This window comes from Ovis canadensis, chromosome 3 (genome assembly GCF_042477335.2).
Source record: "Ovis canadensis isolate MfBH-ARS-UI-01 breed Bighorn chromosome 3, ARS-UI_OviCan_v2, whole genome shotgun sequence".
In the NCBI taxonomy this organism is placed as follows: Eukaryota; Metazoa; Chordata; class Mammalia; order Artiodactyla; family Bovidae; genus Ovis; species Ovis canadensis.
This window is the reverse complement of record NC_091247.1, coordinates 216,945,232-216,971,618: the sequence shown is the minus strand read 5'-3', so window position 1 is coordinate 216,971,618 and position 26,387 is coordinate 216,945,232. Positions and strand designations below refer to the sequence as shown.

Here is a 26,387-nt window from a genome sequence, read left to right as displayed (position 1 = left end):
GTGGCGCGCTGGCCCCGGCGCCCTTCGGATGCTGCGGCGGCCGCGGCTCGCGCCAGGGTACCGCAAAGCCGACCTGCCGCATTCCCACTCGGGCTCTCCGCCGACTCAGCACCTCCCCTGCGCCAAGTCGGCCGGCCAGGTAGGGGGGCTCCCCAGCTCGGGGCTGCAGAAGCGGGGCTCGGGGAGACGGGTGAGGGAAGCTGGGGGGTACGGAGATGCTGCCTGGATCCGGAGCTCCCCGCAGCGTCTCTCGGCGCTTTTCCGATCTCTAGTTTAACCGAGTTGTAAACACATTGGCGGTCGGGCATTGCATTGGGGAAAGTGGGGTGGAAGAGCCCCAAACTTGGACTTCGGGTGTCTGCGTGTGTCTGTCTGCGTGTCTGTGACAACCCTAGCCAAAGTCTCGTGCTTTCTGGAAAAAAAAAAAAAAAAAAAAAGCTAGAGGTCTGTGCTCTTCCGTGTCTGTGGGTCCGTCCCATGTGAACGCTTCCTGATCTTCTGCCCCGTATCACTTTCTATTTTTCTGCAGCGTCCATCGATGGCCCCGGTGGGAGCTTAGAAGGCGGCAGGCGAAGAGGGCTAGTAGGGGGGAAGAGCCAAAGAGAAGCAGAAGGGGTGGCGGGCGAGGGGGTCCGCTGAGCCGGCTCCGCACCGGGTCCTAAGAGGGCTCGCGGAGGGGAGGGGAGGCCGGGGTCACCCAGAAGCCATGGCCCTGGCCGCTAGGACGGCGCTGCGTTAAGGCACCTCGGAGCAGGAAGACACACCAACTCTCCCCTTCCCGCCCGGAAAAGCTGCACCGGAGCGGCAGGCGAGAGGGATTCCAAACTGAGGAGCAGGCAGGGTGGAGGGGCGGGTCTCCAGGAGCCAAGTGGCTGATAGTCTCCACCTGCCGGCTCGGAAGCCCCGCCTCTGGAGCGCTGGTGGGGAGGGCGCGTGGGTCCGCCACCCAACCCACCTCCCTCGCCCCTCCCCGCCCCGGCCCCGTCCCCCGCCTCCCGCCACCATCTCCGCCTCCCACCACCTCCACCATGACGGTGATGTCCGGAGAGAACGTGGACGAGGCTTCGGCCGCCCCAGGCCACCCCCAGGACGGCAGCTACCCGCGGCCGGCCGAGCACGACGACCACGAATGCTGCGAGCGTGTGGTCATCAACATCTCCGGGCTGCGCTTCGAGACGCAGCTCAAGACTCTGGCGCAGTTCCCCAACACGCTGCTGGGCAACCCTAAGAAACGCATGCGCTACTTCGACCCGCTCAGAAACGAGTACTTCTTCGACCGCAACCGGCCCAGCTTCGATGCCATCCTCTACTATTACCAGTCGGGGGGCCGGCTGCGCCGGCCGGTCAACGTGCCGCTGGACATGTTCTCCGAGGAGATCAAGTTTTACGAGCTGGGCGAGGAGGCCATGGAGAAGTTCCGCGAGGACGAGGGCTTCATCAAGGAGGAGGAACGGCCCTTGCCGGAGAAGGAGTACCAGCGCCAGGTGTGGCTGCTCTTCGAGTACCCGGAGAGCTCGGGGCCCGCGCGGGTCATCGCCATCGTCTCGGTTATGGTCATCCTCATCTCCATCGTCATCTTCTGCCTGGAGACGCTGCCTGAGCTGAAGGACGAGAAGGACTTCCCGGGCGCCGTCCACCGCCTGGACAACACCACGGTGGTCTACAACGCCAACATCTTCACGGACCCCTTCTTCATCGTCGAGACGCTGTGCATCATCTGGTTCTCCTTCGAGCTGGTGGTGCGCTTCTTCGCCTGCCCCAGCAAGACGGACTTCTTCAAGAACATCATGAACTTCATCGACATCGTGGCCATCATCCCCTATTTCATCACCCTGGGCACCGAGATAGCAGAGCAGGAGGGCAACCAGAAGGGTGAGCAGGCCACCTCGCTGGCCATCCTCAGAGTCATCAGGTTGGTAAGGGTATTTAGGATCTTCAAACTCTCCCGCCACTCTAAGGGCTTGCAAATCCTGGGCCAGACCCTCAAGGCTAGTATGAGGGAGCTAGGGCTGCTCATCTTTTTCCTCTTCATCGGGGTCATACTGTTCTCTAGTGCAGTGTACTTTGCCGAGGCGGAAGAAGCTGAGTCGCACTTTTCCAGTATCCCTGATGCTTTCTGGTGGGCGGTGGTGTCCATGACCACCGTAGGATACGGTGACATGTACCCTGTGACAATTGGAGGCAAGATCGTGGGCTCCTTGTGTGCCATCGCTGGTGTGCTGACAATTGCCCTGCCCGTACCTGTCATTGTGTCCAATTTCAACTATTTCTACCACCGAGAAACTGAGGGGGAAGAGCAGGCTCAGTTGCTCCATGTTAGCGCCCCTAACTTAGCCTCTGACAGTGACCTCAGTCGGCGCAGCTCATCCACTCTCAGCAAATCTGAATACATGGAGATCGAAGAGGATATGAATAATAGCATAGGCCACTTTAGACAGGCCAATATCAGAACTGGCAATTGTACCACAGCTAACCAAAACTACGTTAATAAGAGCAAGCTACTGACTGATGTTTAAAAAGCCAAGCAAAGAAATTTTTAAAAGCCCCTACTTAGCAGCCTGAAAGACTTAAAAAACAAAACAAAACAAATCAAACCAAACCCCGAGTGACCAAAGTCACTCTCTGTGTAGATACTTTACTAAGTAAGCTTTGGACGTTCCATTGAACCGTCAATGCATTGTTGCATTGCCAGTGTTGGGCATTGCCCATGTTGGGGATGGAAAACCGGAAGATTTCAGGAGCCATGGAAAAAAAAAAAAAAGAAATTATTTTCATTTTATTAAAAAAAATGGGAAAAGAAAGTGTATTGTCTAAAACTGGTTTAAAATCACTCAGTCCACGAACTAGTCTAGGTAAAATAAGAATCATGTGCTTCCCATTTTTAATTCTTGCTGGCTTCTTTAATTTTTTTCTTTCATGTGACTGAATGAGAATTAGAAGATCGCTTAGAAATATCAAATGAAAATTTGCATGGGACTCTAATATGAAATCTTGGCAAACTGCACAGCATATTTTAGACAGTGCATCAGATGTATTGTATGTAACATGATACACCAGCCAAAACGGGCAACGAACAGATGTTTTTATTTTGATCCACCGAACTGCATATTCCAAGGTGAAAACAAAATTACTTAAGACTGGTTCACCAAGCACCTTAGAAATCTGATACTGGTCCTGGTTCTGTAGGGACTTTTTCCCTCTGTCCCCATTCTTTTCTGATTCAAATTCTTCTCTAAGGAACAGTGATAACTGAATGCAATTCACTGATCCATCTGCAGTGCTGCTAAGATTCTCAACTGCAGATACGCCCAAAGGGTCTTTTCTCACAAGTCCTGCACCCTGACTCCCAGCCTCCAGAACTGGGTGTAACACCTTAGCCTCCTTGTTGCAAGACAGCACAAATGGAACTAAGTGTAAGCATGTTTGAATCTGATCCTAATTTATTTTATAATCGCATGCTGAGAACGTTAACTCAGACAATAGGGGATAAGCTTACTTAGGAATCGATTCTTCTACAGATAGATTCTTCTTCATTTGCATTCACCAAAAGTGCACTCCTTCATTTATTAACTCTTTTTATTAGTCAGTAAAGTACTGTATTTAAGTACCTATGTTAGTCAGCTGGGCACAGTACTTTTCGGAGCTCCAAGCATGTTCTCTTATTCAGCATTATGGCTGATTTGATTAAGGTGTACCTTGAATTAATTAGTGCATGATTCATTTAATGTAAAAACATTAAAAAATAATAAAAATTATAAGTTTGTGGGATGAAGGGCCCAAAAGAAATAGTGGGTGGGGGTGGGGGTGGGGAGCACTTAGTCAATTTTCCTGCCTTTGCTCAGGGAAATGTCAGGTTTCTGTGCAGAGTTAGACAGAGAGGGGACCAATATGCCCATCCCTTCATGGGAAGCTCAGTTGAAAAATGAAGTGATCAAGGTATATATAGCAACACCTAAGGACAAGTATTCTTTCTAGCTAGAGACAAACACAAGCAAAACCAACAAACAAAGGTGCAATACTGCATGTTTTTTGGTGCATTCTTGAGATGTAAATAAAAACAAAAACAAAAACGTTTCTCCATTGTATGCACCCAAAGCCGAGCTGATTTCCTTTGGCAGTCCTGATTTGAAGTCTGTAGGGACTTCGGCCGTCTCCCTGAGGCTCCCTGAAGAAACTCAACCAATTGATTTAATAGTTGCTTAGTGCCTTTATCCTGTACCCACAGCGAACTGCAGAAAGTGCCTCCATTAATGCAGCTGAGAAGTTATGTAACAGAAAGGGAGGGAGGGACGGTGGGGGCACAGAGATTTTGCTTTTCCTTTTGCCACCCTGGCTGTCTCACTCCCCATCGTGGGGACGCCACACCATCCTGCACCTCGGAACAGCACAGACCTGCGAAGATGCCCTCTGACCATCCACTGGACTTGGTCCCCTTGGCAGCCTGACGTGGGATGGAAACTGGGGCCCAAGACCCATCTTCCAACTGGACATGCACCGTAAACTGGTTTTCTTCCTCTTTTCCACCAGAAGCCAATATAAACTCGTGGGGAATTTGTTTCCCACCAGGGGTCCCTCTGGACAAGCAAGGCTTCCCTGGGTCCACCCTAGCGGTCCTGGCGTATTTCCATCCTCCCCTCTGTCTGCGGCAGCACTTTGCCATCTCTGACGGTCTGAGCTTTGCAGGCATCACTGTGGATGTAGGCACACCCGGTTCAGAGCAACCTTTTGGCAGCCTTCCCTCCTGGCCCATCCCCCTTCAGCTCTTCCCAAGAATGCTCCTATGAGAGTCCCACCTGGCGGTCAACTCGCAGGCTGAACATCTAACTTCTGTTGCCCACTACACGCCATCCTGAGGACAGTGGGGACCTTGTGCTTAGCCGACAGAGAGCCTCACCACCGGGGCCTCTGGAGGCCAGCAGCCATCCGTCGACGGGGAGGCACTCGTGGCTTTTTGAATGACCCGATGTGGGGACCCTCACTTTGCACTTAGCATGTGGCTGCCTGCCGCCCAATGCCTTTCATTTCTGTGCTGCTGCTTCCAGAAATATTCCCTGTGGCTCCACCCCTCCCTTCCACCCTACCCTAGGACCGGCAGTGAGGCAGTAAACCAAGACACTGGAGTTACACCCAGGCCTGCTGACTCCGCTAAAAGAAAAGAACGTGGATGTTTTCTTTTCCTGTGCGGCTTCTGTGAATCTATACGATGGACGTGGCACACAGCAAGGAAGACGGAGGCCAAGAACTGCATGCCATCTGGCCATAGGGCACCCACCCTCCCCGGGGTGTTTCCTTCAAACTTTTTGACTCATCCTGGCTTTTCCTCTTACCTGCTTCGAAATCTCCCACTGGAAAAAAAAAAAAAAAAAGCCAACCTTGTCCACATCTCCCGGGGCTTGTCTTGATCTTTTTATTTAGACTTTGAGGTCTAGGACCCACCCCCTACCCCCAACTTGAAATGCTACATTCTGTCAACAGCAATAATCTGCCCGGTACTGTGGGGGATGGGACAGACAATGAGAAAATGGGACCAGGACTGAAAAGACGCACTTTGGCTGTGGGGTACGCCTCTCACAGCCACACGCTGCACGGGCTGGGTCCGTCTGCATGTGTTACAGGGAACAGTGGTGCGTGCAGGGGACCTGTCCCCCCCCGGGACGAGAGGAGCTGCCGGTAGGAGTGTGGGTGGTTTGGGGAAAATGAATGCTGCTTTTTTCATCTGTATGTAGCTCATCAAAACCAAGTGAGTGAGACTGGAGGACAGGGCTTGTCTGTGTCACATCAGCATGCAAAGTCTGACCCAGCTCTTCCCCTTTGCACAGGGATGAGCTGAAGTGTTTCTTGTGGACCTGAAGGTGCACTTCACGAAACTGCCTATTACGGAGTGACTATCTTTTCGGCTTCTCTCCTTAGGTTTATCTGATCGGGTTTTTTGTTTGTTTGTTTAGCTTTTTGTCCCCTTCCTAGGTCTTGAGCTTTCATGGCTCATGTCTTGAATACTGGTTTTCTCCAGAAGGGGGAAGACTGGTGACCTGCTCATAGCCATAGCTCAGCTCTTCCGGTGAACTGAGGCCCTAGTTTCATAGGGCAACCAGGGAAGGGTTGGGTCACCCCTGGAGCTGTTAGGCAGCCCAGAATCTCCGAAGTGGTTAACTCAGCTCGAGTGATCTGAATGAGAGAGACCAAAGACATCCGTTTCCTCTGTCCTCAGATTCAAAGACAGAGAGTAGCCGGGAAAGGTGTGTTTTTTGCACCTCCTCTTTCCCTGCCCCTGTCTGTGCCCACAGCCTTTCCTTACTACCCACTGGAGAAGTCGAGTTCTAATTACCAGTTAAAACAGTTCACTGGGAGCTGTGTTAGTGGGTTAGCCTGGCTAAATCAAATCAACCAATAGCAGATTCTTCTCTTGGACTATAGCCAATGGACTGTAGTCATTTCTCTGAAATGAAATTGTATGCTTGGTCAGATTCCCCGGTGGAGTCTGGACTCGCTTGAGAAGATGTAAATGACAATGCCTGTGGATGGTGAGTGAGGACAAGGTTTTTGAAGTAGAAATTTGGCTTAGTCCGTTGAGGGCCTTCTTCATGTTGTGTGTAGTTACCGATCTTTCAAACGAGTTTACCTCTGAAGAGCCAGTGGGAATGGTTTCCTAACCCTCCCATTTAATAGAGGAGACCTCAAAACACATGCTTTTTGAAAACTGGGTTCCTTGTTTGGCAGATGAAATTGAACAAAAAGAGAAAAAGAATTCCCATTTTCTTCCAGCCACAGCTTCCTCCTGGGAGTGGGGAGGACTGGTGAGTGATAACCATCAAGAGGACACAATTGTTAGAACACCAACAGCGAAACAGCCATTTTATCTTTCCACTTTTCCAAGAAAGGGTGAAGTCTTTCGATATTTCTGTTCATTTTCAGAAGACACACACAAATTTTTAAACCTGACACAACCCAAGTGAAGGGCCACCTCTGGAGGTGACCCCTCATCCACCATGTGGTGTATTAGTGCTCGTACTTATACATGGAATTTCAGGGTATACGTGACTACGTCCAGCATGACTCAGGTAAACCTTAGAAGAATGTACCTTACTTATCCTTTTTGTAAAGACGTGAACAGGAGCTGAGTTGTCACCCACAACTGTTCCTGTTACCGTGGGTCACTGTATGAACTCATTCAGGGTAGAGATGTCAAGTTTAGAAGTCTGGGGATCACATGCCGTTCTCTTTGCTCAGGCTAAAGGACCCTGGGCTTTCTTGGGCAGCCCAGGTGTATGTGAGGGAAGCCCTCAGGACTCTTAGCTTTAGGGAGATTAGCCCTAGTTGCAGTGATTTTCATAGGGGCTAAGTAGGAGTTAATTTTTTTTATGACATGGGACTTCAAAGAGGAGAGAAAAGTTTTGCATCCAAATCAGAGAAGAAGAAATGGTGCAAGGAAAGAAAGCAGAATTAAACACAACCCCCTTTGCGAGGTATTCCAGGTTAAAGCTGTCTCCTTTCTAAAACCTACAGACACACCTTTCTTCTCTGTCCTGCACTGTTTAGAACTGTGTCATCAGCAGCTATAAGTAGAAAGCATGGGCTCTATATGACATACCTCTAATCTTAAAGTCTTACCAAGGTTAAAAATCCCAACGGAGTCGTCTTAATTTGAAGTGCACCATCAGGACAACAAACCACTTAAGCTTGAAAAAGCGCATTTCATTTCTTTGCGTTCGCTAGTTGCGGACACCTTGAGTTAACGACGTGTCTCATTTTCACCCACTGTGCGTTTCCCCTGCCCTAATTGTCTCATAGGTCGGGTAGAGGACACTGAATGTTATGAATCGAGAACCTAATTGAAGCGCATAGTATCCATCTATGCAATTTTACTTGCTTCTGTCACTTTATGATCTGTTCATATTTGGCATCAATTAAAGATAATTTTTAAGGATCTTATCAAGGAATGTCTCGACTGGTTCTTTGTTTCTTGTGTAGCTGGGTTTCGGGAACTCTGTCTTGTGGGGTGCTCTTTAAATAGCATGGTGAATCCAACATACAGTTGAAGTTACCTCATTTTCTTGGAGCGCTTCCCAAGTAGCTAAGTTGGTAAGGAATCTGCCTGCAATGCAGGAGACCCGGGTTCGAGCCCTATGTTGGGAAGATTCCCCTGGAGAAAGGAATGGCAACCCACTCCAGTACTCTTGTCTGGAGAATCTCATGGGCAGCTGAGCCTGGCAGGCTACAGTCCATGGGATTGTAAAGAGTCAGACACTACTGTGTGACTAACTTTCACTTTCATTTTCTTGGAAATTCATGGATTGTTATCTTTTGTACAAGGAAATACACTGGAGTTGAATTTTGACAATAAATTCACCGTTGGGTCTCAGGTAAGATCCCAAGGAGAGGCTGTCAGAATTTGATTTGTGCAAATAGTGGAAAGGAAAAAAAAAAAAAAAGGCCCAAGGGACTAAAGCAATTGATTAGATTTGCCTAAATTGTTTTTGATGTGAAACTGTATTCTTCATCCACAGCCCAAGCTTTTCAGGAAGGATAATGGAGTGTGTAGGTGTGTGTGTAATAGCACTGTGGTCTGACACCCAATATCTTTGTCGACTGAAAGGATGCACAACATGAGAATTGCAAGTTGTTTCACTTGGGGCAAAAGGAGGACTGCAGCTCGGGAGACAGCACCTCAGATAGCTCTGAGAGACTGCTCTAAAGGGGCAGTGGGGGAAGGTTTTTGGTGAAGGGGAAGTGCAATGCAGTCAAGCACTTACTTTACAGAAGATTTTCTGCTAGTCACAGGGGAACTGATGTCATCATGAAGGGATTTAATGCTTTTCTAAATGTGAGGAGATGGAAGGATTGGGATCCTTAGATCTGTTCCTGAAAATATCCAACTGTCTAAGGACCTGTCCTCCCAGGTTCCCTGGGGCACAGGGTGCCTCACTGTGCATCCTGAACTCCCTTCAGGGCACGTCGAAGGTCAGCAGTTACAGTAGCATAGGGTTCAGTCTCCGCGGAGGCAGTTGGCGAGTGTCCTTGGCAGGCTTCAGTTTGTGTTGACACCTTGATAGTTGCACTGTGCTGTTAGATGTGATTTTGATGGGGGAAGACAAAGTGATTCCTGGTTGCTCTTTACACATGCTTTTCTCGATAGTTCTGTAACTCTTTCTTCCTGTTGTTTTATTTCATGTTTATCTACTTTTGGCTGCACAGGGTCTTTGTTGCTGTGTGTGGACTTGCTGTAGTTGTGGACAGCAGGGCCCGTACCCTCTAGCTGGGGTGTGAGGGCTTCTCACGGTCGTGGATTCTCTTGCTGCGGAGCTGGGACTCTAGGCCATGCGTTTCAGTAGTGGCAGCTCACCGGCCCTAGGGTACAGGCTCCGTAGTTGTGGTACATGGGGTAAGTTGTCCCACGGCATGTGGAATCTTCCCAGACCAGGGGTCAAACCTGTGTTTCCTGCGTTGGCAGGTGGATTCTCAACCACTGGGCCACCAGAGAAGACCTCATGGGGTTTTTTTGGTATGTTTTTTATGACTCATTGGTACATTTTCTTCCTGAGATGTAAAAGCTCTCTTTTCTTCCTTGTGAATAGCATATTTTATACAAAGCTCTTAGATGTCACAGAAAACAGCGTTCCGCGCCTTATGACAGGGTCTGCTATGTGCCGAATGCCTGGGGTGGCTGCTGCACCTTCTTAGAATTGCATTGCATCGTGCTAGGTTCATATTGTAAGACTGAGAGATGGATCTTGCTTTTGCTATAGAGGTGGCTACTGAAAGTAGATCATGAGGCTGGACAAGCTGCCCATCATTTTTCTGTTGTGGTTGGAAAACAGGCAATGTTGAGCTCGACAGAGAAAGGTAAGAATGATCTGGAATATACATCAGTGGCAGTGGGTGAATGAGCATTCACAGCTCTGAGTATATTTCCCAAAGCTAAATCTTGGAATGGTCTTCCTGAAACAGTGGCAGACAAATCCAGGTAGGTGCAAGGGCAGGACTGTGGCTGGAATTTATTGTTTACAGAGCTTCAAAATGACATCAGGTCAGTTTTAAGGGAGGCCAAGCAGCAGAGGGTTGATGCAATGTGAGCCCAACCACTGTGACACTGGGGAGGGAAGCTGGCTGATGCTTTCTGCCCTCAGTCTAGACTGTGGAGCCTCTCCAGGCCTGAGTGTGGAGGTAAGGTGAGCCCTGGGCAGAGTGTGTCCCATTGCAAAATCCTAAGCAGAAGACTGATACTGAAGCTGAAGCTCCAGTACTTTGGCCACCTGATGGGAAGAGCCAACTCATTGGAAAAGACCCCAATGTTGGAAAAGATTGAGGATAGGAAGAGAAGGGGGAAACAGAGGGTGAGATGGTTGGATGGCATCACTGAGTCAATAGACATGAGTTTGAGCAACTCCAGGAGATGGTGAAGGACAGGGAAGCCTGGTGTGCTACAGTCTATGGAGTTGCAAGAGTCAGACACAACTGAGCCACTGAACAACAACAAAGTAGATAAGACGGCATGGTCATGATGCAGAACTGCAAAGCTGTCCTTTGAACCAACTTAAAAACAGATAACTGAAAAAAAAAATCAGATAATTGAAAAATCGTATTCAACTAATTGAATCCAATACACTATTGATTTTAAGATGTTTGATGTATTAATATTTGCAAGCAAGAGGGAACATTGACAATTATGACCTGCCATTGCATTGATTCATCTCAATTTTAGAGATGAAAAAATATAAACAATACAAAAGGAATCAATATCAAATCACTATGTCCTACACTTGAAACTAATGTAATATTATAAGTAAATTGTATTTTTTTAAAATTAAAAATTGTTTTTGCTTGGTCCTTCATGCTCATATTGATGGTAAATTTGCTGGAGTCATGTTTAAGTTTGTATGTAACTGAGCTTGAGCCCAAGAGAATCCTAAAGCACATCTTCCTAGCCATCCTGGCAGAAGCCAGGGCCATAAATTGGACCCACAAAGCCATTGAGTCCTATTAGGTGCCAGCAGTGTATTTCTGGTCTTCTGACCCAATCTGTTCTGTAAAAATCACTGTCTTTAAGAGAAATGGTACACTGGCAGTTTTCATAAGACACCCAACCTAATTTTCTAGGATTATTAGGTGGATTATCTTTGGGATGATTTAATTGTTACCAGCATAGGGGGGCCTTTGGGCTTAGGTGACCATATCAACTGTACTTCAATCAATTTGAAAAAAGAAAGGAATCTTCGAATGATGAAGTATGGGGATTCTAATATGTGTTACCCTTTGCTTCCTAGTGTGATGGTAGGTGTGGATTCTAAACCCATTAAATATGGGAGTTTCCTGAACCCTGGCTAGAACCTTTGTATGTGTGTGTGAGCTCTGTTATGCCTGTGACTCCAGGGACTGTATCCCACTAGGCTCCTCTGTCCATGGGATTTTCTAGGTACTGGAGCAGGTTGCCATTTCTTTCTCCAGGGATCTTCCCAACCCAGAGATTGAACCCATTTCTCTTAGGTCTCCTGCATTGGCAGGTGGATTCTTTACTACTAGCGCCACATCTGCCCTCACCTCAGACTTTGTTCTGATACATTGTGGAGCCCCCTGTCCTCATGCAGTTTGGCATCCAGACATCAGGTACCCAGCGGGTGCCTTTGATCTCATTATGTCTGGAAGGAGGTGTGCTCTTTCTGTGTTCTCCCTCGCCCCTTAATAGCAGGCCCTCTATGATGAGCCCTGCAGAACCTTCAGCAGCCCTCAGCATCCATCAGGTTAAAGGCAATCTGACACTCTCATTCCAAGCAGCTACAAGCAATCCCTTCCACGTTAATCACCTTGCTTTACTCTACTTGGTGAATTAGGTAGGGCTGATATTGCTACACATGTTTTACAGAGAAAGGGGCATGCCTAGGGTCACCGGATGGAGAGAGATGGCCTAGGTTTTATGGGGCTTCCCTGATGGCTCAGTGGGTAAAGAATCTGCCTGCAACGCAGGAGACACTGGAGACACTAGCTCAACCCCTGGGTTGGGAAGATCCCCTGGAGAAGGCGATGGCAACCCACTCCAGTGTTCTTGCCTGGGAAATCCCATGGACAGAGGAGCCTGGTGGGCTGCAGTCCATGGGGTCGCGAAGAGTCAGACATGACTGAGCGACTAAGCACTGGGCCTAGGTTTACTCATGACCCCCTGGCTGGTGTCTGGCACATGGTAGGAACTCTGAATGGTATTCGCTGAGGAAAGCTGGAATGCGGAATCTCGCACAGTCAGGAGAGAGCAGTGAGCTATGCATAGGGACATGGGCTCTTTGAGGCTTTAAAGTGCTCATGTCTAAAATGGAAATGTAATACCATATAGGACTGCTGGATTAAATGAGGTAATATAGGTTAACACATTTGATAAATTTGGATGTATTCTATAAACATGAGAAATTAGTAGGCTTGTTATTAATTAACGTGATGAGAGGAGATGCAGGGGGAGGAAGTGTGCTTTAAAGGAAGACTCCAGGGGCTCAGACGCTCAATTAAAAGAAACAGTAGGATAGTGCAGTTTGGAGACTTGAGGCAGAGATGTTTGGGGTATGCATTTTCAGTACATCTGGAGAAGGCAATGGCACCCCACTCCAGTACTCCTGCCTGGAAAATCCCATGGACAGAGGAGCCTGGTAGGCTGCAGTCCATGGGGTCGCTAAGAGTCGGACATGACTGAGTGACTTCACTTTCACTTTTCACTTCCATGCATTGGAGAAGGAAATGGCAACCCACTCCAGTGTTCTTGCCTGGAGAATCCCAGGGACGGGGGAGCCCGGTGGGCTGCTGTCTGTGGGGTCGCACAGAGTCGGAGACGACTAAAGTGACTTAGCAGCAGCAGCAGTACATCCGGGCTTCGCTGGTGGCTCAGATGGTAAAGAATCTGCCTGCAATGCAGGAGATCCAGGATCAATCCCAGGGGCAGGAAGATCCCCTGGAGAAGGGAATGGCTACCCACTCCAGTGTTCTTGCCTGGAGATTCCCATGGACAGAGGAGCCTGGCAGACTACAGTCCATGGGGTTGAGAAGAGTCAGACATGACTGACTGACTAACACACTTCAGTACATCCTGTGTGTAACACCAGCTAGGCAGAAGCCTGATGGAATGCTGAGCCTCTATTTCTAGTTTCGTTTCTCCCTGCCCATGACTTAATACTGTTTTACCTCTTCAGACTCCAAATATCAGGAGTAAACCACCATGGATAAGTTGAGGGACCAGAAGGCATCTTTAATAATTTACATCTCTCCTATTTTTGCCTCATTTCCCCCTTGTGCAAAATATTGCACCATTTGACTTTTTTCCTTTCCACCTGTGAATATTGAGAAATAAAGCAAGATGTTGTTTGCAGAGTTTTCTCATATGCTTGTTGCAGAGACATTATATAAATATTAAAACTTATTCTTAACTTCCCTTACTAGAAATAACCCTCATGAGCATAAATGAGTCAATATAGACTTTTCTGGACTAGCACCTTCTACAGTAATCCAGCTTTTTCTTCATAACACTGATTGCATAAAGGGGCTGTGATTTAAATAACAGTAAGACTTTATCTGGTTTTCTTAAGGAATTTCATCGTAATTAAGTAAAGGAGTTGAGTATCTGTGAGAATCTTTTGGTTCGTGAGACATTTTTCTAGAGAGTAACATTCAGGAGCTGGGCTGAGTTCTCTAACCACTTATGGTTTTTTTTTAAAATAGATTTGACGTGGCCTGTTCACATTTCTCATTTGCTGTAACAGTGTGTTCTCCCTCGTTTGAAGTGCTGAGCATTAAATGCATTTTAGGAACGTTTCTAGAGAAACTAATTCCAGTTCAAATGTATTTTTTTTTTCAGAATTGAAAACAGAGAATGATGAGTGAGTAGGTGCTAAAGCTTAGGATAATTTAAATTTTGAGCTCAGGGCCAAATCCAACTTCTATTAAAAATGCTTATTCTTCAACTCTTGAGTTCAGAGTGTTCAGAAATCAAGGATACTTTAATTATCCCTATGGTGATTTTTTTTTTCATTCTGTACAGTATCATTAATTCGTTGTTTCAGAAAAGGAGTAACTTTGTTTTAAGTGAATTTCCAAGAGAATCTCTCTGGGACTAAGATTCTCCTTACTAAGTGTTTTCTCTTCATTAACAGGCAAAACTTTTTTAATCTTAGAGAACTTTGCATATGTTAGTCCTAGAAGAAGGGACAGCCAGTTCAGTTTTTGAAAGATCACAGGAGATTGGTTTATCGTTGAAAGATGTTTCTAGTTAAGATGGAAGAGGTTTCCTTATAGTTGCTAGAGGATGAAGCTCACATTTGTTGGCAGTTTAAAAATAATGCTTATCTTCAGTGGATAAAGATCAGTACTCTAAACATCACTTAATCACGATGCTAGTAATTTAAAAAAAACAGAGTGATGTAAGTTTGTGCTGTGTGTTTAATCACTCAGTTGCATCCTACTCTTTGCAACCCCACCAGGCTCCTCTGTCCATGGACTTCCCAGGCAAGAATACTGGAGTGAGTTGCCATTCCCTTCTCTAGGAGATCTTCCCGACCCAGGGATCGAACCCAGGTCTCCTGAACTGTGGGAGGATTCTTTACTGTCTGAGCCACCGGGGAAACCCTAATGAATAACATGTGGAAAGAAAAATGTTTGTCCACTGCAAGAAATTCCAAGCAGTACATCAGGGCAGTGTTTCAAGGCCGTGATGCTATGGGATGAGAGAAAAGAGATTGGTTAGCGTGAAGAAGTCAACTATGTGACTTCATCATTCTCAAGGGTTTGCAGAGAAAGCATAATGGGCAAACAGAGAGCAAAGATGTTTTAGCTGCCAGAAGGAGAAGTTTGGCTTAGGATAACTTTCAGGTCTGTTGCTTTAAGATGGATGATCAGCAAACGGGCTGATGATATTGAAGAGATCAGAGACCTTGGCTCATCTACTGTATAATACGCAGTGTCTTAGTCACGCCTTAATTACCCGTGGTTATTATGGTAACTGAAATAATGGCTCATAAGTTAATGTGATGGACTATTATGCTCGTTTTAAAAAGCCATATAAATCGTCTCATAGGTCAATTTAATGAGCTCAACATTCAGCCAAGCTGTGTTGGAAGTGGCGCTGGACTCTGCACTAAATTATCCAGGAAGTTTGCTGGTGTTCAGTAAGGGAGACTTTTTGTTATCATGGTTTATTTAGAGTCTTACAGAGAAGAGTAGAAAGTCATTACATGACTTTGGGATAGGGTCTTGAGAATTCTCAGAACTCTAGGGTTCAAAACTAAAGGGAAAATGATTCAAGATGATTTTTAAAAGACAAAGTCTTGTAAAATGAGCAAAGGTAGCCATGTTTCATTTAAATGTGTTTCCTTTACACCTGATGATTTTATTTTAGGTGTCATTTCCACCATTCATGTGTTATACAATCACTGTGCGAATGGAAATTCTAAATTTCTCAGCCTGTTACAGCAATTCCCAAACTCTCTGGCTAGGCTGCCATTTAATTCTCATTGTACTGAGATCAGTCCTCCAGTTTGGTAGACATAGTAATTGAGATTCTTAACAAAAATTGTTGTTCTGGTTGCTTTCATCTTTGGGTAAGAATCTTTTTATTTTTAAAAAAAAAATTTGTAGACATTGTTTTTAATTTTTTAAACTTTTTATTTTGCATTGGAGTATGAGTATAGCTGATGAACAATGTGATAGTTTCAGGTGAACAGAGAATGGACTCAGCCATACACAGACATGGATCCATTCTCTGGGGAAGAATCTTTATTGTGGTTTCCTCTGACAAGGATTGTGATTTTTGTTAAAGTAGCTCATTGATAATTGAGTTCCCTCCCAAGACCTGAAACCTGGACACTTCCAGAAAACACATTTTTTCATCTGTTCTGCTTGAGACTGGATTACTACATTTCCCACATATATCCCTGTTTCCTGGAATGGTCAGATATCAGCAGTTAATTTAGGTGGAAAATTGTTGTTCATATTCTTGGACCGTCTGGGGTTTGATATGATGGAACATCATCTCTTGGATTGATGATTGCAAACATTCGAGTATTTCTTGAGAGCCTTAAAAAGTATTTTATTGGCTCTTCAGTGTGTGCACCTTTTAAGATTAAAAGGGAGAAAGGGAACTAGGCACTTAAATTGAAGCTGGAGATATAGGACTCTATGAAAACAAGCACTGCTGGAAAGACCTATGGAATTGGAAATCACATGCCGAGTATGTTTTGTCTCTGGCTTATGCTATTGAAAGTCTGTACATTATTTATTTGGGGGGCCCTGCTATCTGTATCACCAATAAGATGCCTTTCCCTGACCCCAGCTCACGCATGTGTGTACACACACAAACACACACATGTTCACACCCACCTCTACACTTTGACCTCTGCTTATCTACCTGTCCGTGAATCTGCAGGTGTCACCTGTACTATAAGGCAGGTATGTTTTAGTTCAAATAGGGAAGCCCCTTTCAATTGATTCTAAACCTTTGTCATCATTCTCTTGTAATTAAGCAAAAAAAAAATCATAAAGATATCATAATAAGGTTTTCCATTTTATAGTTAAAGAACTTCCATTTAAATCAGAGGAAAAATAATGATAAAACCAAACAGCAGGAGTTGAAGTTCCCATAGTATTTTCCTTTGGGCTCTGGGTGTTTTTCCCAGTGGGAGCAGGGAGGGTGGCTGTGATGCTCTTCTGCCTGGGTTTACTCTCCATCACTCCTGGCACAGCTCAGGAGCTCAGGGATGGGCAGTGGCCTGGGGTGGATAGTACACATGTGGTTCCCTGTAGGGCTAGTGAAGGTGAAAGTCGCTCAGTCGTGTCCGACTCTTTGCAATCCTGTGGACTGCATAGTCCATGGAATTCTCCAGGCAGAATACTGGAGTGGGTAGCCATTACCTGTTCCAGGGGATCTTCCCAACCTAGGGATCGAAAGCCTCTTGCATTGCAGGTGGATTTTTTACCAGTTGAGCCACCAGGAAAGTCCAAGAATTGCAGGTGAATTTTTTACCAGTTGAGCCACCAAGAAAGTCCGAGAATACTAGAGTGGGTAGCCTATCCCTTCTCCAGTGGATCTTCCCAACCCAGAAAGTTAACCAGGATCTCCTGCATTGCAGGCAGATTCTTTACCAGTTGAGCTACCAGAAAATCCCCTGTAGGGCTAGAGATGTGGTCATCGCCAAACACTGGTCACTTCCAGCCTGAGCCATTTCCTGCTATGTTAAATTCAAAAAGTCTGTATTTTCTGTCAAATGGTGAGCTGAGGAAGTGACATTCCTAAGTGGAACACTAGGCTGAAAGCATTAGGTTATGGCCTTGGATTTGAAGAATTTGAGTTTGTGGGCCCAGGGCATGTCTTTACCACTCTTTAGTGTTTGTGAGCAGATTTATAAACACAGGTGACAAGATGGTCTATCTCAGTGATGCTATTTAGCTGACTCGAAAATGCCAAAGTATTTTGACACTTTTTGGAGAGAGGTGTTTTACCCACCACCAAGCCTAGCAACGCTTCTAAAATTTGGAAGATGGAAGACTTGTCATAAATGAATGAAAATTTAAGTGATATAGTAACACATGAAAGGTGTCAGTATTATTTCAACTCAAGCCTTAGTGAGCTTAAACCTTCTAGCTTTATGTAAACTCTAAATGTAGACTTTTATTTATTCTACGTACAAATACCACATGATTCTATGGTGTCTTAGTTAAAGGGCAAGTGTAAAAGTGTTCTTTTACGTCCTTTGCAATTTATAAGAAACTTTATCATACATTATTCTATTTGACTCTTATGACAGCTTCTTGGGATGGCAGGTGAGGTACAGATATTTCTTTCCAGTTGTAGGTTGAGTCTGCTGAGATGTCTGAGATGGAGAGGATGTGCAGGAAGGTATTGGGGAGTGTTATCTCTGTTATACCTGAAGGGAGACGAGAACAGGGATGAATGGGGAGAAGTCGGGCTGCACCTCAGTCATGACAGAAGCCGAGCCGTGCCTGCAGGATGCTCTGAGGCTGGGCTGGCCCTTCAAAGCTCCCCTGGGTTGGAGCCTGGGAATCAGGGCTTGACATGTTCTTGTTGGCTTATCTGTGGATGAGGCTGCCCTGGGAAGGAATGTGACCTTGGCTGAGGTGACTCTCTTCATCAGAGAGGCAATCCCCAGAGGGCTGATGGCTGAGTGCTCTCCTGGAAGCTAGGAAAGAGTGCTCTAGGCATGAAGAGCTGGGGGGACCTCCCCAATGGCTCAGCAGGTAAAGAATCCACCTGCCAGTGCAGGAGACACAGGAGACATGGGTTCTCTTCCTGAGTTGGGAAGATCCCCTGGAGAAGGACGTGGCAACACACTCCAGCATTCTTGCCTGGAGAATCCCATGGACACAGGAGCCTGGTGGGCTACAGTCCAGTGGGTTGCAGAGAGTCGGACAGGACTGAGCGACTAAGCACAGCAACACAGGCACAAAGCGGGCTTAGTTGTTACATCACTGCGAGAGGTGGGGGGAATCAGCTCGCCTGTGGCCAGAGGGGAGGCACTCAGGGGGAGAAAGACGAACAGTAGAGCGGAGGAACGTTTGAAGGAGGGTCGTCAGTTTCTAATGATCACGAGTTGACGGCAGTTGATAGATTCACTTGTTAAATGGACAGAGTGCTCGGAGGCCCCTGGAGATGCTCCTTCCTAATGCACGCTAGCAGGCATCTTCCAGACTGGCCTGAACTCCCCTGTATGGATCGAGTTCAATTATTAATCAGGAGGGCTGGGGGATGCTGCCTAATGGCATAGGGTGGGTAATTGAGCGCCTTTGTAATGTGTGTTCAGAGCGCAGGTTCGGATGGTATCGACATGGACTGCTCCTTGCTTTGGCTGCACACCTCGGGGGTGTTGATGCTTTGAGGTCCCAGAGAAATGCACCAAACCGTTTGTGCAGCTTAATGCATCGAATGACATTAGCACTTCCTCTGAGTGTGTCACCCAGATGATAAAGATGTGCCTGGAAGGGAGCTGGTGGGAAGGGGGCTTTTAAAAGGAAACTCTCAGACCTTGTGGCACTATCACCCTGCCCCTAAGTGGTTTTGTGGCCAGTTTAGAGCTCCTCAGCATGGAGTTCGTACACCTACATGCTTGTTAAGAGAGGGAGCTTGGCTTTGAGTCCAGAAACAACAGGATTCCTTAGATTTTTCATCTGAACATGCATCTCAGAGAAACTAATTGTTTGGGCATTGGATCTGGATTAAAAAAACACACACACATACCTGTAGGCTATGTGATTAATGGTAATTCTTAGGACTCCATGTCTCGAACCTACTAGCTGGAAATTTACATTTGCTAAAAAGTCCAGCTTGTTGTAGGGCTTCCTAGGTGGCAACAATGGTAAAGAACCCGATTGCTAATGCAGGAGACAGGAGATCTTCCTGGGTCGGGAAGATCCCCTGGAGGAAGATATGGTGACCCGCTCCAGTATTCTTGCCTGAGGAATCCCATGGACAGAGGAGACTGGATGCGGTCGATAGTCCACAGGGTCACAAAGAGTCAGACGTGACTGAAACAAATTGGCATGCCCGCACGGCAGCTTGTTGCCCCAGAAACAGGTCTCGTCCACAATAGATCTGAAACTCTTGGGAGAACAGTTATGACTTTCCAAGCTTGTGTTGTTCTGTCATATTGAATCACAATTGCCTCGGAAATCTAGATTTTAGATTTTGAATAATGTCTATGTGAGTCTGAGGGTCCCTTTGCAGTGTCTTTGCTATTTTACTTACTTTTTATTCTTACTTTTTACATTAAAAATTTCTAGCCACCAACTGAAAAAAAAGAGTATGACCATATTTCAGATCAGACTCTTCTAGAAAAGTAGCCTAATGGGAAAAGCTGAGTTGGAACAGAAAAATCAATTTTTTTTTTCTGTCACTAGAAACATCATAGCTGTCATCTCATTCTTCTAGGAAAATGAGCAAGTCTCCCCAGATGGATTCCTTTCTCTCAAAGATAACAAAATCTAAAGGATTGTAAGCGATGAGGTCATTAATATCTCCGTGTTCTCTGGTGAAGAAAGGAGCAAACTCAATAGACATAAGGAATTTGGAGATTGTGCTTAGTCGCTCAGTCATGTCCAACTCTTTGCGACCCCATGGACTGTAGCCTGCCAGGCTCCTCTGTCCATGGGATTCTCCAGGCAAGAATACTGGAGTGGGTTGCCATGCCTTCCTCCAGGGGATCTTGCCAACCTAGAAATCGAACCCAGGCCTCCCATATGGCCCGTGGATATTTTTACCGTCTGAGTCACCAGGGAAGTCCAGGGATAGATTAGATTTTGCAAGTAACAGTATTTGCACCTCCCTAAGACTCTACTGGCTTAGTGGTAAAGAATCTGAGTGGCAGTGTGGGAGATGTGGGTTCAGTCCCAGGGTCGGGAAGATTTCCTGGAGGTGGAAATGGCAACCCACTCCAGTACTCTTGCCTAGGAAATCCCATGGACAGAGGAGCCTGGTGGGCTACATTCCATGGGGTCACAAAGATTTGGAAATGACTGAGGGTCTGAGCAGCCAAGATTCTACTGATTCACCCTCAGAAGGATATTTGCAGGGCTGTGAGGCTCTGAGTTACCTGCCCTCTTGCTGAACTCCCTTGTGACTAAGGCCATATACATGCGAGGGCACTTAAGAGGAACAGGTGATGATTATTTTCCTTTATGAAAAATGCACAGATTCCTGTAGGGAGCAAACATCACCCTGGACTTCATCATTACCAAGCCCTGCTTATCCAGGATGACTATTCTGAATAGCACAACTTCGACTTAGAATGTCCAGGCATCCACACTTACGGATGGAGTAATAGGGGAGCTCTTATGTACATGGTTGCTTATATATTTTATTTGTCGCAGGTCATGTAAAAACTGGGATCTTGAACACAAACTCCCAAGGGAGATCCTGAACGCATCAGAGGATCTAGGTTTGCGTTGGCAGGAGTTAGCTGGGCTTTCCAGGTGGCGCTAATGGTAAAGAACCTGCCTGCCAGTGCAGGAGACACAGGAGACCTGTTTTGATTTCTGGGTCGGGAAGATCCTCTAGAAGAGGAAACCCACTCCAGTATTCTTGCCCGGAGCATCCCACGGACAGAGAACACTGGCAGGCTACAGTCCATTGGGTCGCAAAGAGCTGGACACAACTGAAGTGACTTAGTACGCAGGCACAGAGTTAAGTTACATTTTGTTAGGATCTTGAGTGCAACAGTGTGAGACATGGAAATCCATGTTGACTAAGGCAGTTTGGTTAGCATAAACTTCAAAGCAGAGTTGTAATAGACAAAAATAAAATAAAATAAAATAAATGGTCTCGGCAATGTCTGAGACCCAAAATATTGCTAGTTACTATGTATTAAAAGTTTCTTGGATGCTAGCTACTCAAGAGAGAAGAAAAGAAGTTGGTCCTAGCTGTAGGATTTTCTAAGGTCTTCCCAGTGGCTCAGTGGTAAAGAATCTGCCTGCCAAGGCAGGAGATGTGAGTTCGATCCCTGGCTTGGGAAGATCCCCTGGAGAAGGAAATGGCAACCCACTGCAGTATTCTTGCCTGAAGAATCCCATGGACAGAGGAGCCTTGTGGGCTGCAGTCCACAGGGTCACAAAGAGTAGGACCTGGCTGAGCACGCATGCACACACATGCAGAGTTGGAGACAGCTGAGTACGCACACACTCACTCTGCAGCCACAGGACAGTGGCAGCCCCCTGGGGCTGCTTGCATCTTGGGCAACGTTTCCTTTCTTTCTTGGTTATAATATTGCCCTCCCTTCCTTCTTTCCTTCTTTCTCTCTCTCTATAAATATATTTTTAGCTGTGCCAAACGGCATATGGGATCTTAGTTTCCTGCCCAGGGATCAAACCCCAGTCCCCTGCATTGGAAGTGTGGAATCTTAACCACTGGACCACCAGGGAAATTCTTGGGCAATGTTTCTTATCTCAGAGGTGGCATCACAGAGCTACTGTCACAGTCAGAAAGATGGATTTTCTTTTGTTTGAGTTTTGGTTTTTTATTCAGAAGTCAACTCTGGATTCAGAAAGCATTTACTTTGTTGCTGTGTTGGTTTCATAGCTGGCCTTTTGAGTGTGTGTTTGAAATATAAAGAGATGAATCTTCATTCTCATCGCAGCATAGAGAACTTTAGGTCAAGAGAAGCTGACACGGGTATGTGGACCTTGCCTGTAAGCTGATGATAACAAGATCAGACAGTAATAAAGTTCTGGATACATGTCATGGGATCATAGAATCTCAGAGTTCACCTGAACCTTTAAACTCATCTATTTATTTTACCTATTTCATGTTTGAATCACCTCCACAGCCTCCCTGCCTGGCTCACTATCTTTTCTGTACTGTGGTCCTCAAAGAACTTGGTAGCTATCAGGTTGCAAATCCACTTCTTTACTGTTACACTAGTGTTTGTTGTTTAGTCACTCAGTCACGTCTGACTCTTTTTGACCCCATGGACTGTAGCCCTCCAGACGCCTCTGCCCATGGGATTTCCCAGGCAAGAATATTAGAGTGGGTTGCCATTTCCTTCTCCAGGGGATCTTCCCAACCCAGGTGTCAAACCCACATCTCCTGTGTTGGTAGGTGGGTTCTTTACCACTGAGCCATCAGGGAAGCCCCAATGTCAATGTATTATCTACTTAGCTCTGCTGATGAAGAAAGCAGAGCAATGTCCAACTGCTCGAGGTCAGAGAGCTGAGTGGTGGAAGACACAGAATCAGGAATCCCAATTCTCTACATAGGATTTAGTCAAGTGTTCTCAGCTGCTATGAAGATAGCAGTGATCTGACGATAACTTAGTGATCTGATGCAGGCTTAGGAAGAAGGTGTAAATAGCAATTAATGTCTTTTATCCATGTGCCCATTTGAAGTCATCCTGTTACAGGGACGCAGTGATTGTTTAGGGTGATGGGATGAACATTTAGTTAAGACAAATCGGAAAGACATTTGTTTTTAAAAATGGAGATATTTTGTAACATACCAAAATTTATTTACAGAGCAAGTTTGTTGAGGTATTCCTGGTACTGAATGTACACGATGGTCTATTTTGCCAGTCCTGTATGTCGTAATATTAAAAATTCAAAGTGATCTTTTAGTGTATCGCACATTATTTTATCAGCTGAAGCACTTGGGTGTAAAGGAAATCAAGTCAGGCTTTGACTAAGTAAGAATTTTAGCAAACGTACAAGACTGGTTTGCTTTTTCAGATGTTTGGCATCTTTATTCTCTAATTCAAAAATAGTAATGCTTCCCTATTATATAAAACAAATTCCTTATCACAGGAATGAAGGACCTTAAAATCCAACCCAGTGAAACTCCCCTGAGAGGAATGAACTTCCTCTCTTTGCTCCAAAATAAGTGAAACTCAGGAAATTTTCATTCTTTATATCATTTTATGCCACTTCAGTTTTGCATCCGGCCTTGTAACCTCACAGGACTGCTCGCCATTTCTAGAAATTGTATTAATGATATATTTTTAAGAGATTTTTTTTGATGTGGACTGATTTAAAGTCTTTATTGAATTTGCTACAGTATTGTTTCTATTTTATATTTTGGGTTTTTGGCCATGAGGGGCATGGGATCTTAGTTCCCTGGCCAGAGATTGAACCCATGTCCCTTGGATTGGAAGGTGGATTCTCAACCACTGGACAGCCTGTTATATTTATTTTTAAGTCATTACACCTTTGCATGGCTGCCCCATGCTTGATATTGCCTTGCCCTCCCACTCGACATCAGCACTGCGGTATCCCCATACTAATTTGAAAAACACATTTTTAATTCTGATTTTCCCCTGTTGCCCCTGGTACACTGAATTCTTCAGGGGGCAGGATTCATGTATGGTACACAGTCAGTGTTCAATAAATACTGAATGAATGAGACAGGAAATAGTACTTTGCTATGTTGGATGTGTCTGGGAGAGCGCAAGAAAATTTTGCAAGCAGGTAAGATTTTTAAGTGCGTATAATATATTATTTATGCAACAGCTTTCTTCAAGGAGCTTAATGTTCCAAAGTCTTTAGCTCTATTTTATTCTTCCAGATTTACCATTTGACTTTGGAAAACAGGGTAAATAGTTCTCCATCTGTTGTTCCCGTGGGCAGGAAACAGACTTCTTCACATGGCCCATCAAGGTCTTCCTGATGAATTTTTCACCTCGATAACGTTAAATTCAACGTTACATAAGGGGATTGTAACCACCCTCTTTTAAGCATCTCTAGGGGAGAGAAGGAAACAGGGAGTCCTTTCTGGAAAAGATAGCGAGACAAGCCCAGAAAAGGAAGAGAACCTTTTAAAAATGACACTGAATTAATGGCAGCCTTAAGACTAGAAACCAGAAGGCCCGATAGGGTTGAAATATTCTCTTTCTGAGAAGTCAGACTCTCTGACTATTCATAGTGCAGGGGGGACTGCCTTTCATCTTTCTGCTCTCACTCTCAAGTCCAGGGGTTGTACGGACTTTTCCACTTAGGTCTTTTGATTTTTCACTGCTTGTGAAAGCAGGTTAACTCTTTTCATGCTTCCAGGACTCAACCAGCCCAAAGCTCACATACTCCAAAAACTAGAGAAACATTGAAGTTAAATATATATATATATATATATATATATATATTTTTTCCTAATTGGCTGACTCAGGTGAACGCCCTGTTGAGAGTCAGGCGGTCTCTCTCCCAGGTGAGCCGGGTCCCTGGTCATCCGGGGAACCCTGGCCTTCTCTCCTTTGCTGAGATTGCCACCATCACCCCATCGTGAGAGGCTGCCTTGTCCTCTGGTGTTCGCAACACCTCCCAAGTTAGCATCCTCTTGCCGTTAATGAACGTGCTGTTAGTGGTTCCCCTCCCACCTCATCATTAATAAAGAGAGTCAGGGAAACTGGGCCCATCACCAGTGCACAAAACACCCCACTAAACACCTCCCACCCAACTGCAACACAACCATCTATCATCTCCCTTTGTTTACAGTCCTCTCCACTGTTTCTAATCCGTGTGGCAGCGCTTGCATCCCAGCCAGCTTGCAGTCCGTTCACCAGGACAGCAGAGCCCCGCACGTTTCAGCTGCATTGGAGACAGTGGGAGACACTTTGTGCAGTGGAACTGGAATTTGGTGAGAAGGAAGGGATTTGATGAAGCAAAAATACCAAAGCTTTGGGTCTGATTTTTTAATTTTTATTTTTAGTGATTATTTCCAGGGAAGAAATAGATAGTATGCAGAACGTTGACATAGGAGCCAGACGCCAAGAAAGTGGCAAGTGTAGCCAGCGAAACTGCCAAAGACACGTCAACAGTTTTTTGTCAACTCAGAAGATATGTAGAGACACTTACAGAAATGTACACCCTCACTCCCTTCCTTGTGGCTTAAAAATAGGCTCACAGTTGCCCCTGACTCCCAAATGTTGGATGAAGAGCAAATTCTCTGTGTCCTTTCTCGGGACTGGATTTGTATCTGACTTTAACATTCAGACTCCAAGAATTAAAAAAAACAAGGATGCCCAGAGTTCAGTGTAGTGACATAGACTCGGCCACCAGCAGTAGGATGGACTGAGCTCGCCATCGGCCAAGGAGACCAAGACGTGTGATTAGGTTTTGATGGGAGGGTCTGGGTGACTGCTGGGGGCAGGAGGGTGAGGCCTAGATTGAGCCTTAAAGCAGCCTTATTTGGGGGTAGAGGGCAGGGGGCTTAAACAAGAGGAATAATGCATTCTCTCACAGGTCTGGAGGCTGAAAGTCTGAGATCAAGGTATGGCCAGGCTGTGCCTTCTCAGAAAGCTCTTTGCCTCTTCCAGATTCTGGCAGTTTCTGGCAGTCCTGGGCGTTCCTTGACTGGAAACAGCATGACTCCAATCTCTGCTTGTCTTCCCTCTGTGTGTCTGCGTCTAAACTCCCCTTGTCTTTAAAGATGCCAGTCACTGGATTAGTGCCAATTAGGAATCCAGGAAGCAACATCAATGTTTTCTCCGGCCAGGTCGTCCTTTTTCTTACCTGTGATCAGTTATCTACCTCTTGTGAGTTACAGTAACCCAAACTGCGCACTATCTTCACGCGTCTTGTGTGCATGCTCAGTCGTGTCTGACTCTTTGTGACCCTGTGGACCATAGTCCGACAGGCTCCTCTGTCCATGGGATTCTCCAGGCAAAAATACTGGAGTGTATTGCCGTCGCCTTCTCCAGGGGATCGTCCCAATCCAGGGATCCAACCACAGTCTCTTGCCTTAGCAGGCAGATTCTTTACCACTGAGCCACCTGGGTTCAACCCCTGGGTTGGGAAGATCACCTGGAGAAGGGAATGGCAACCCATTCCAGTATTCTTGCCTGGAGACTCCCATGGACAGAAGAGCCTGGCAGGCTACAGTCCACAGGGTTGCAAAGAGTTGGACACGACTGAGTGACTAACAGGTGCACACCCCCTGACCT

The 26,387-nt window shown here is 46.0% G+C and overlaps 1 protein-coding gene across 1 annotated transcript; it reads left to right on the top strand.

The window, feature by feature from the left end:
- Window positions 1-1,028: 1,028 nt before the first annotated feature.
- KCNA1 (potassium voltage-gated channel subfamily A member 1) lies at window positions 1,029-2,516 on the top strand. Its single transcript, XM_069586513.1, has one exon. The coding sequence runs from the start codon at window positions 1,029-1,031 to the stop codon at window positions 2,514-2,516; it is 1,488 nt and encodes a 495-aa protein (XP_069442614.1).
- The last annotated feature ends 23,871 nt before the right edge of the window (window positions 2,517-26,387 follow it).

Excerpts from the sequence above, each read along its gene's own strand:
- KCNA1 (XM_069586513.1), top strand. The coding sequence starts at position 1,029 with ATGACGGTGATGTCCGGAGAGAACGTGGACGAGGCTTCGGCCGCCCCA.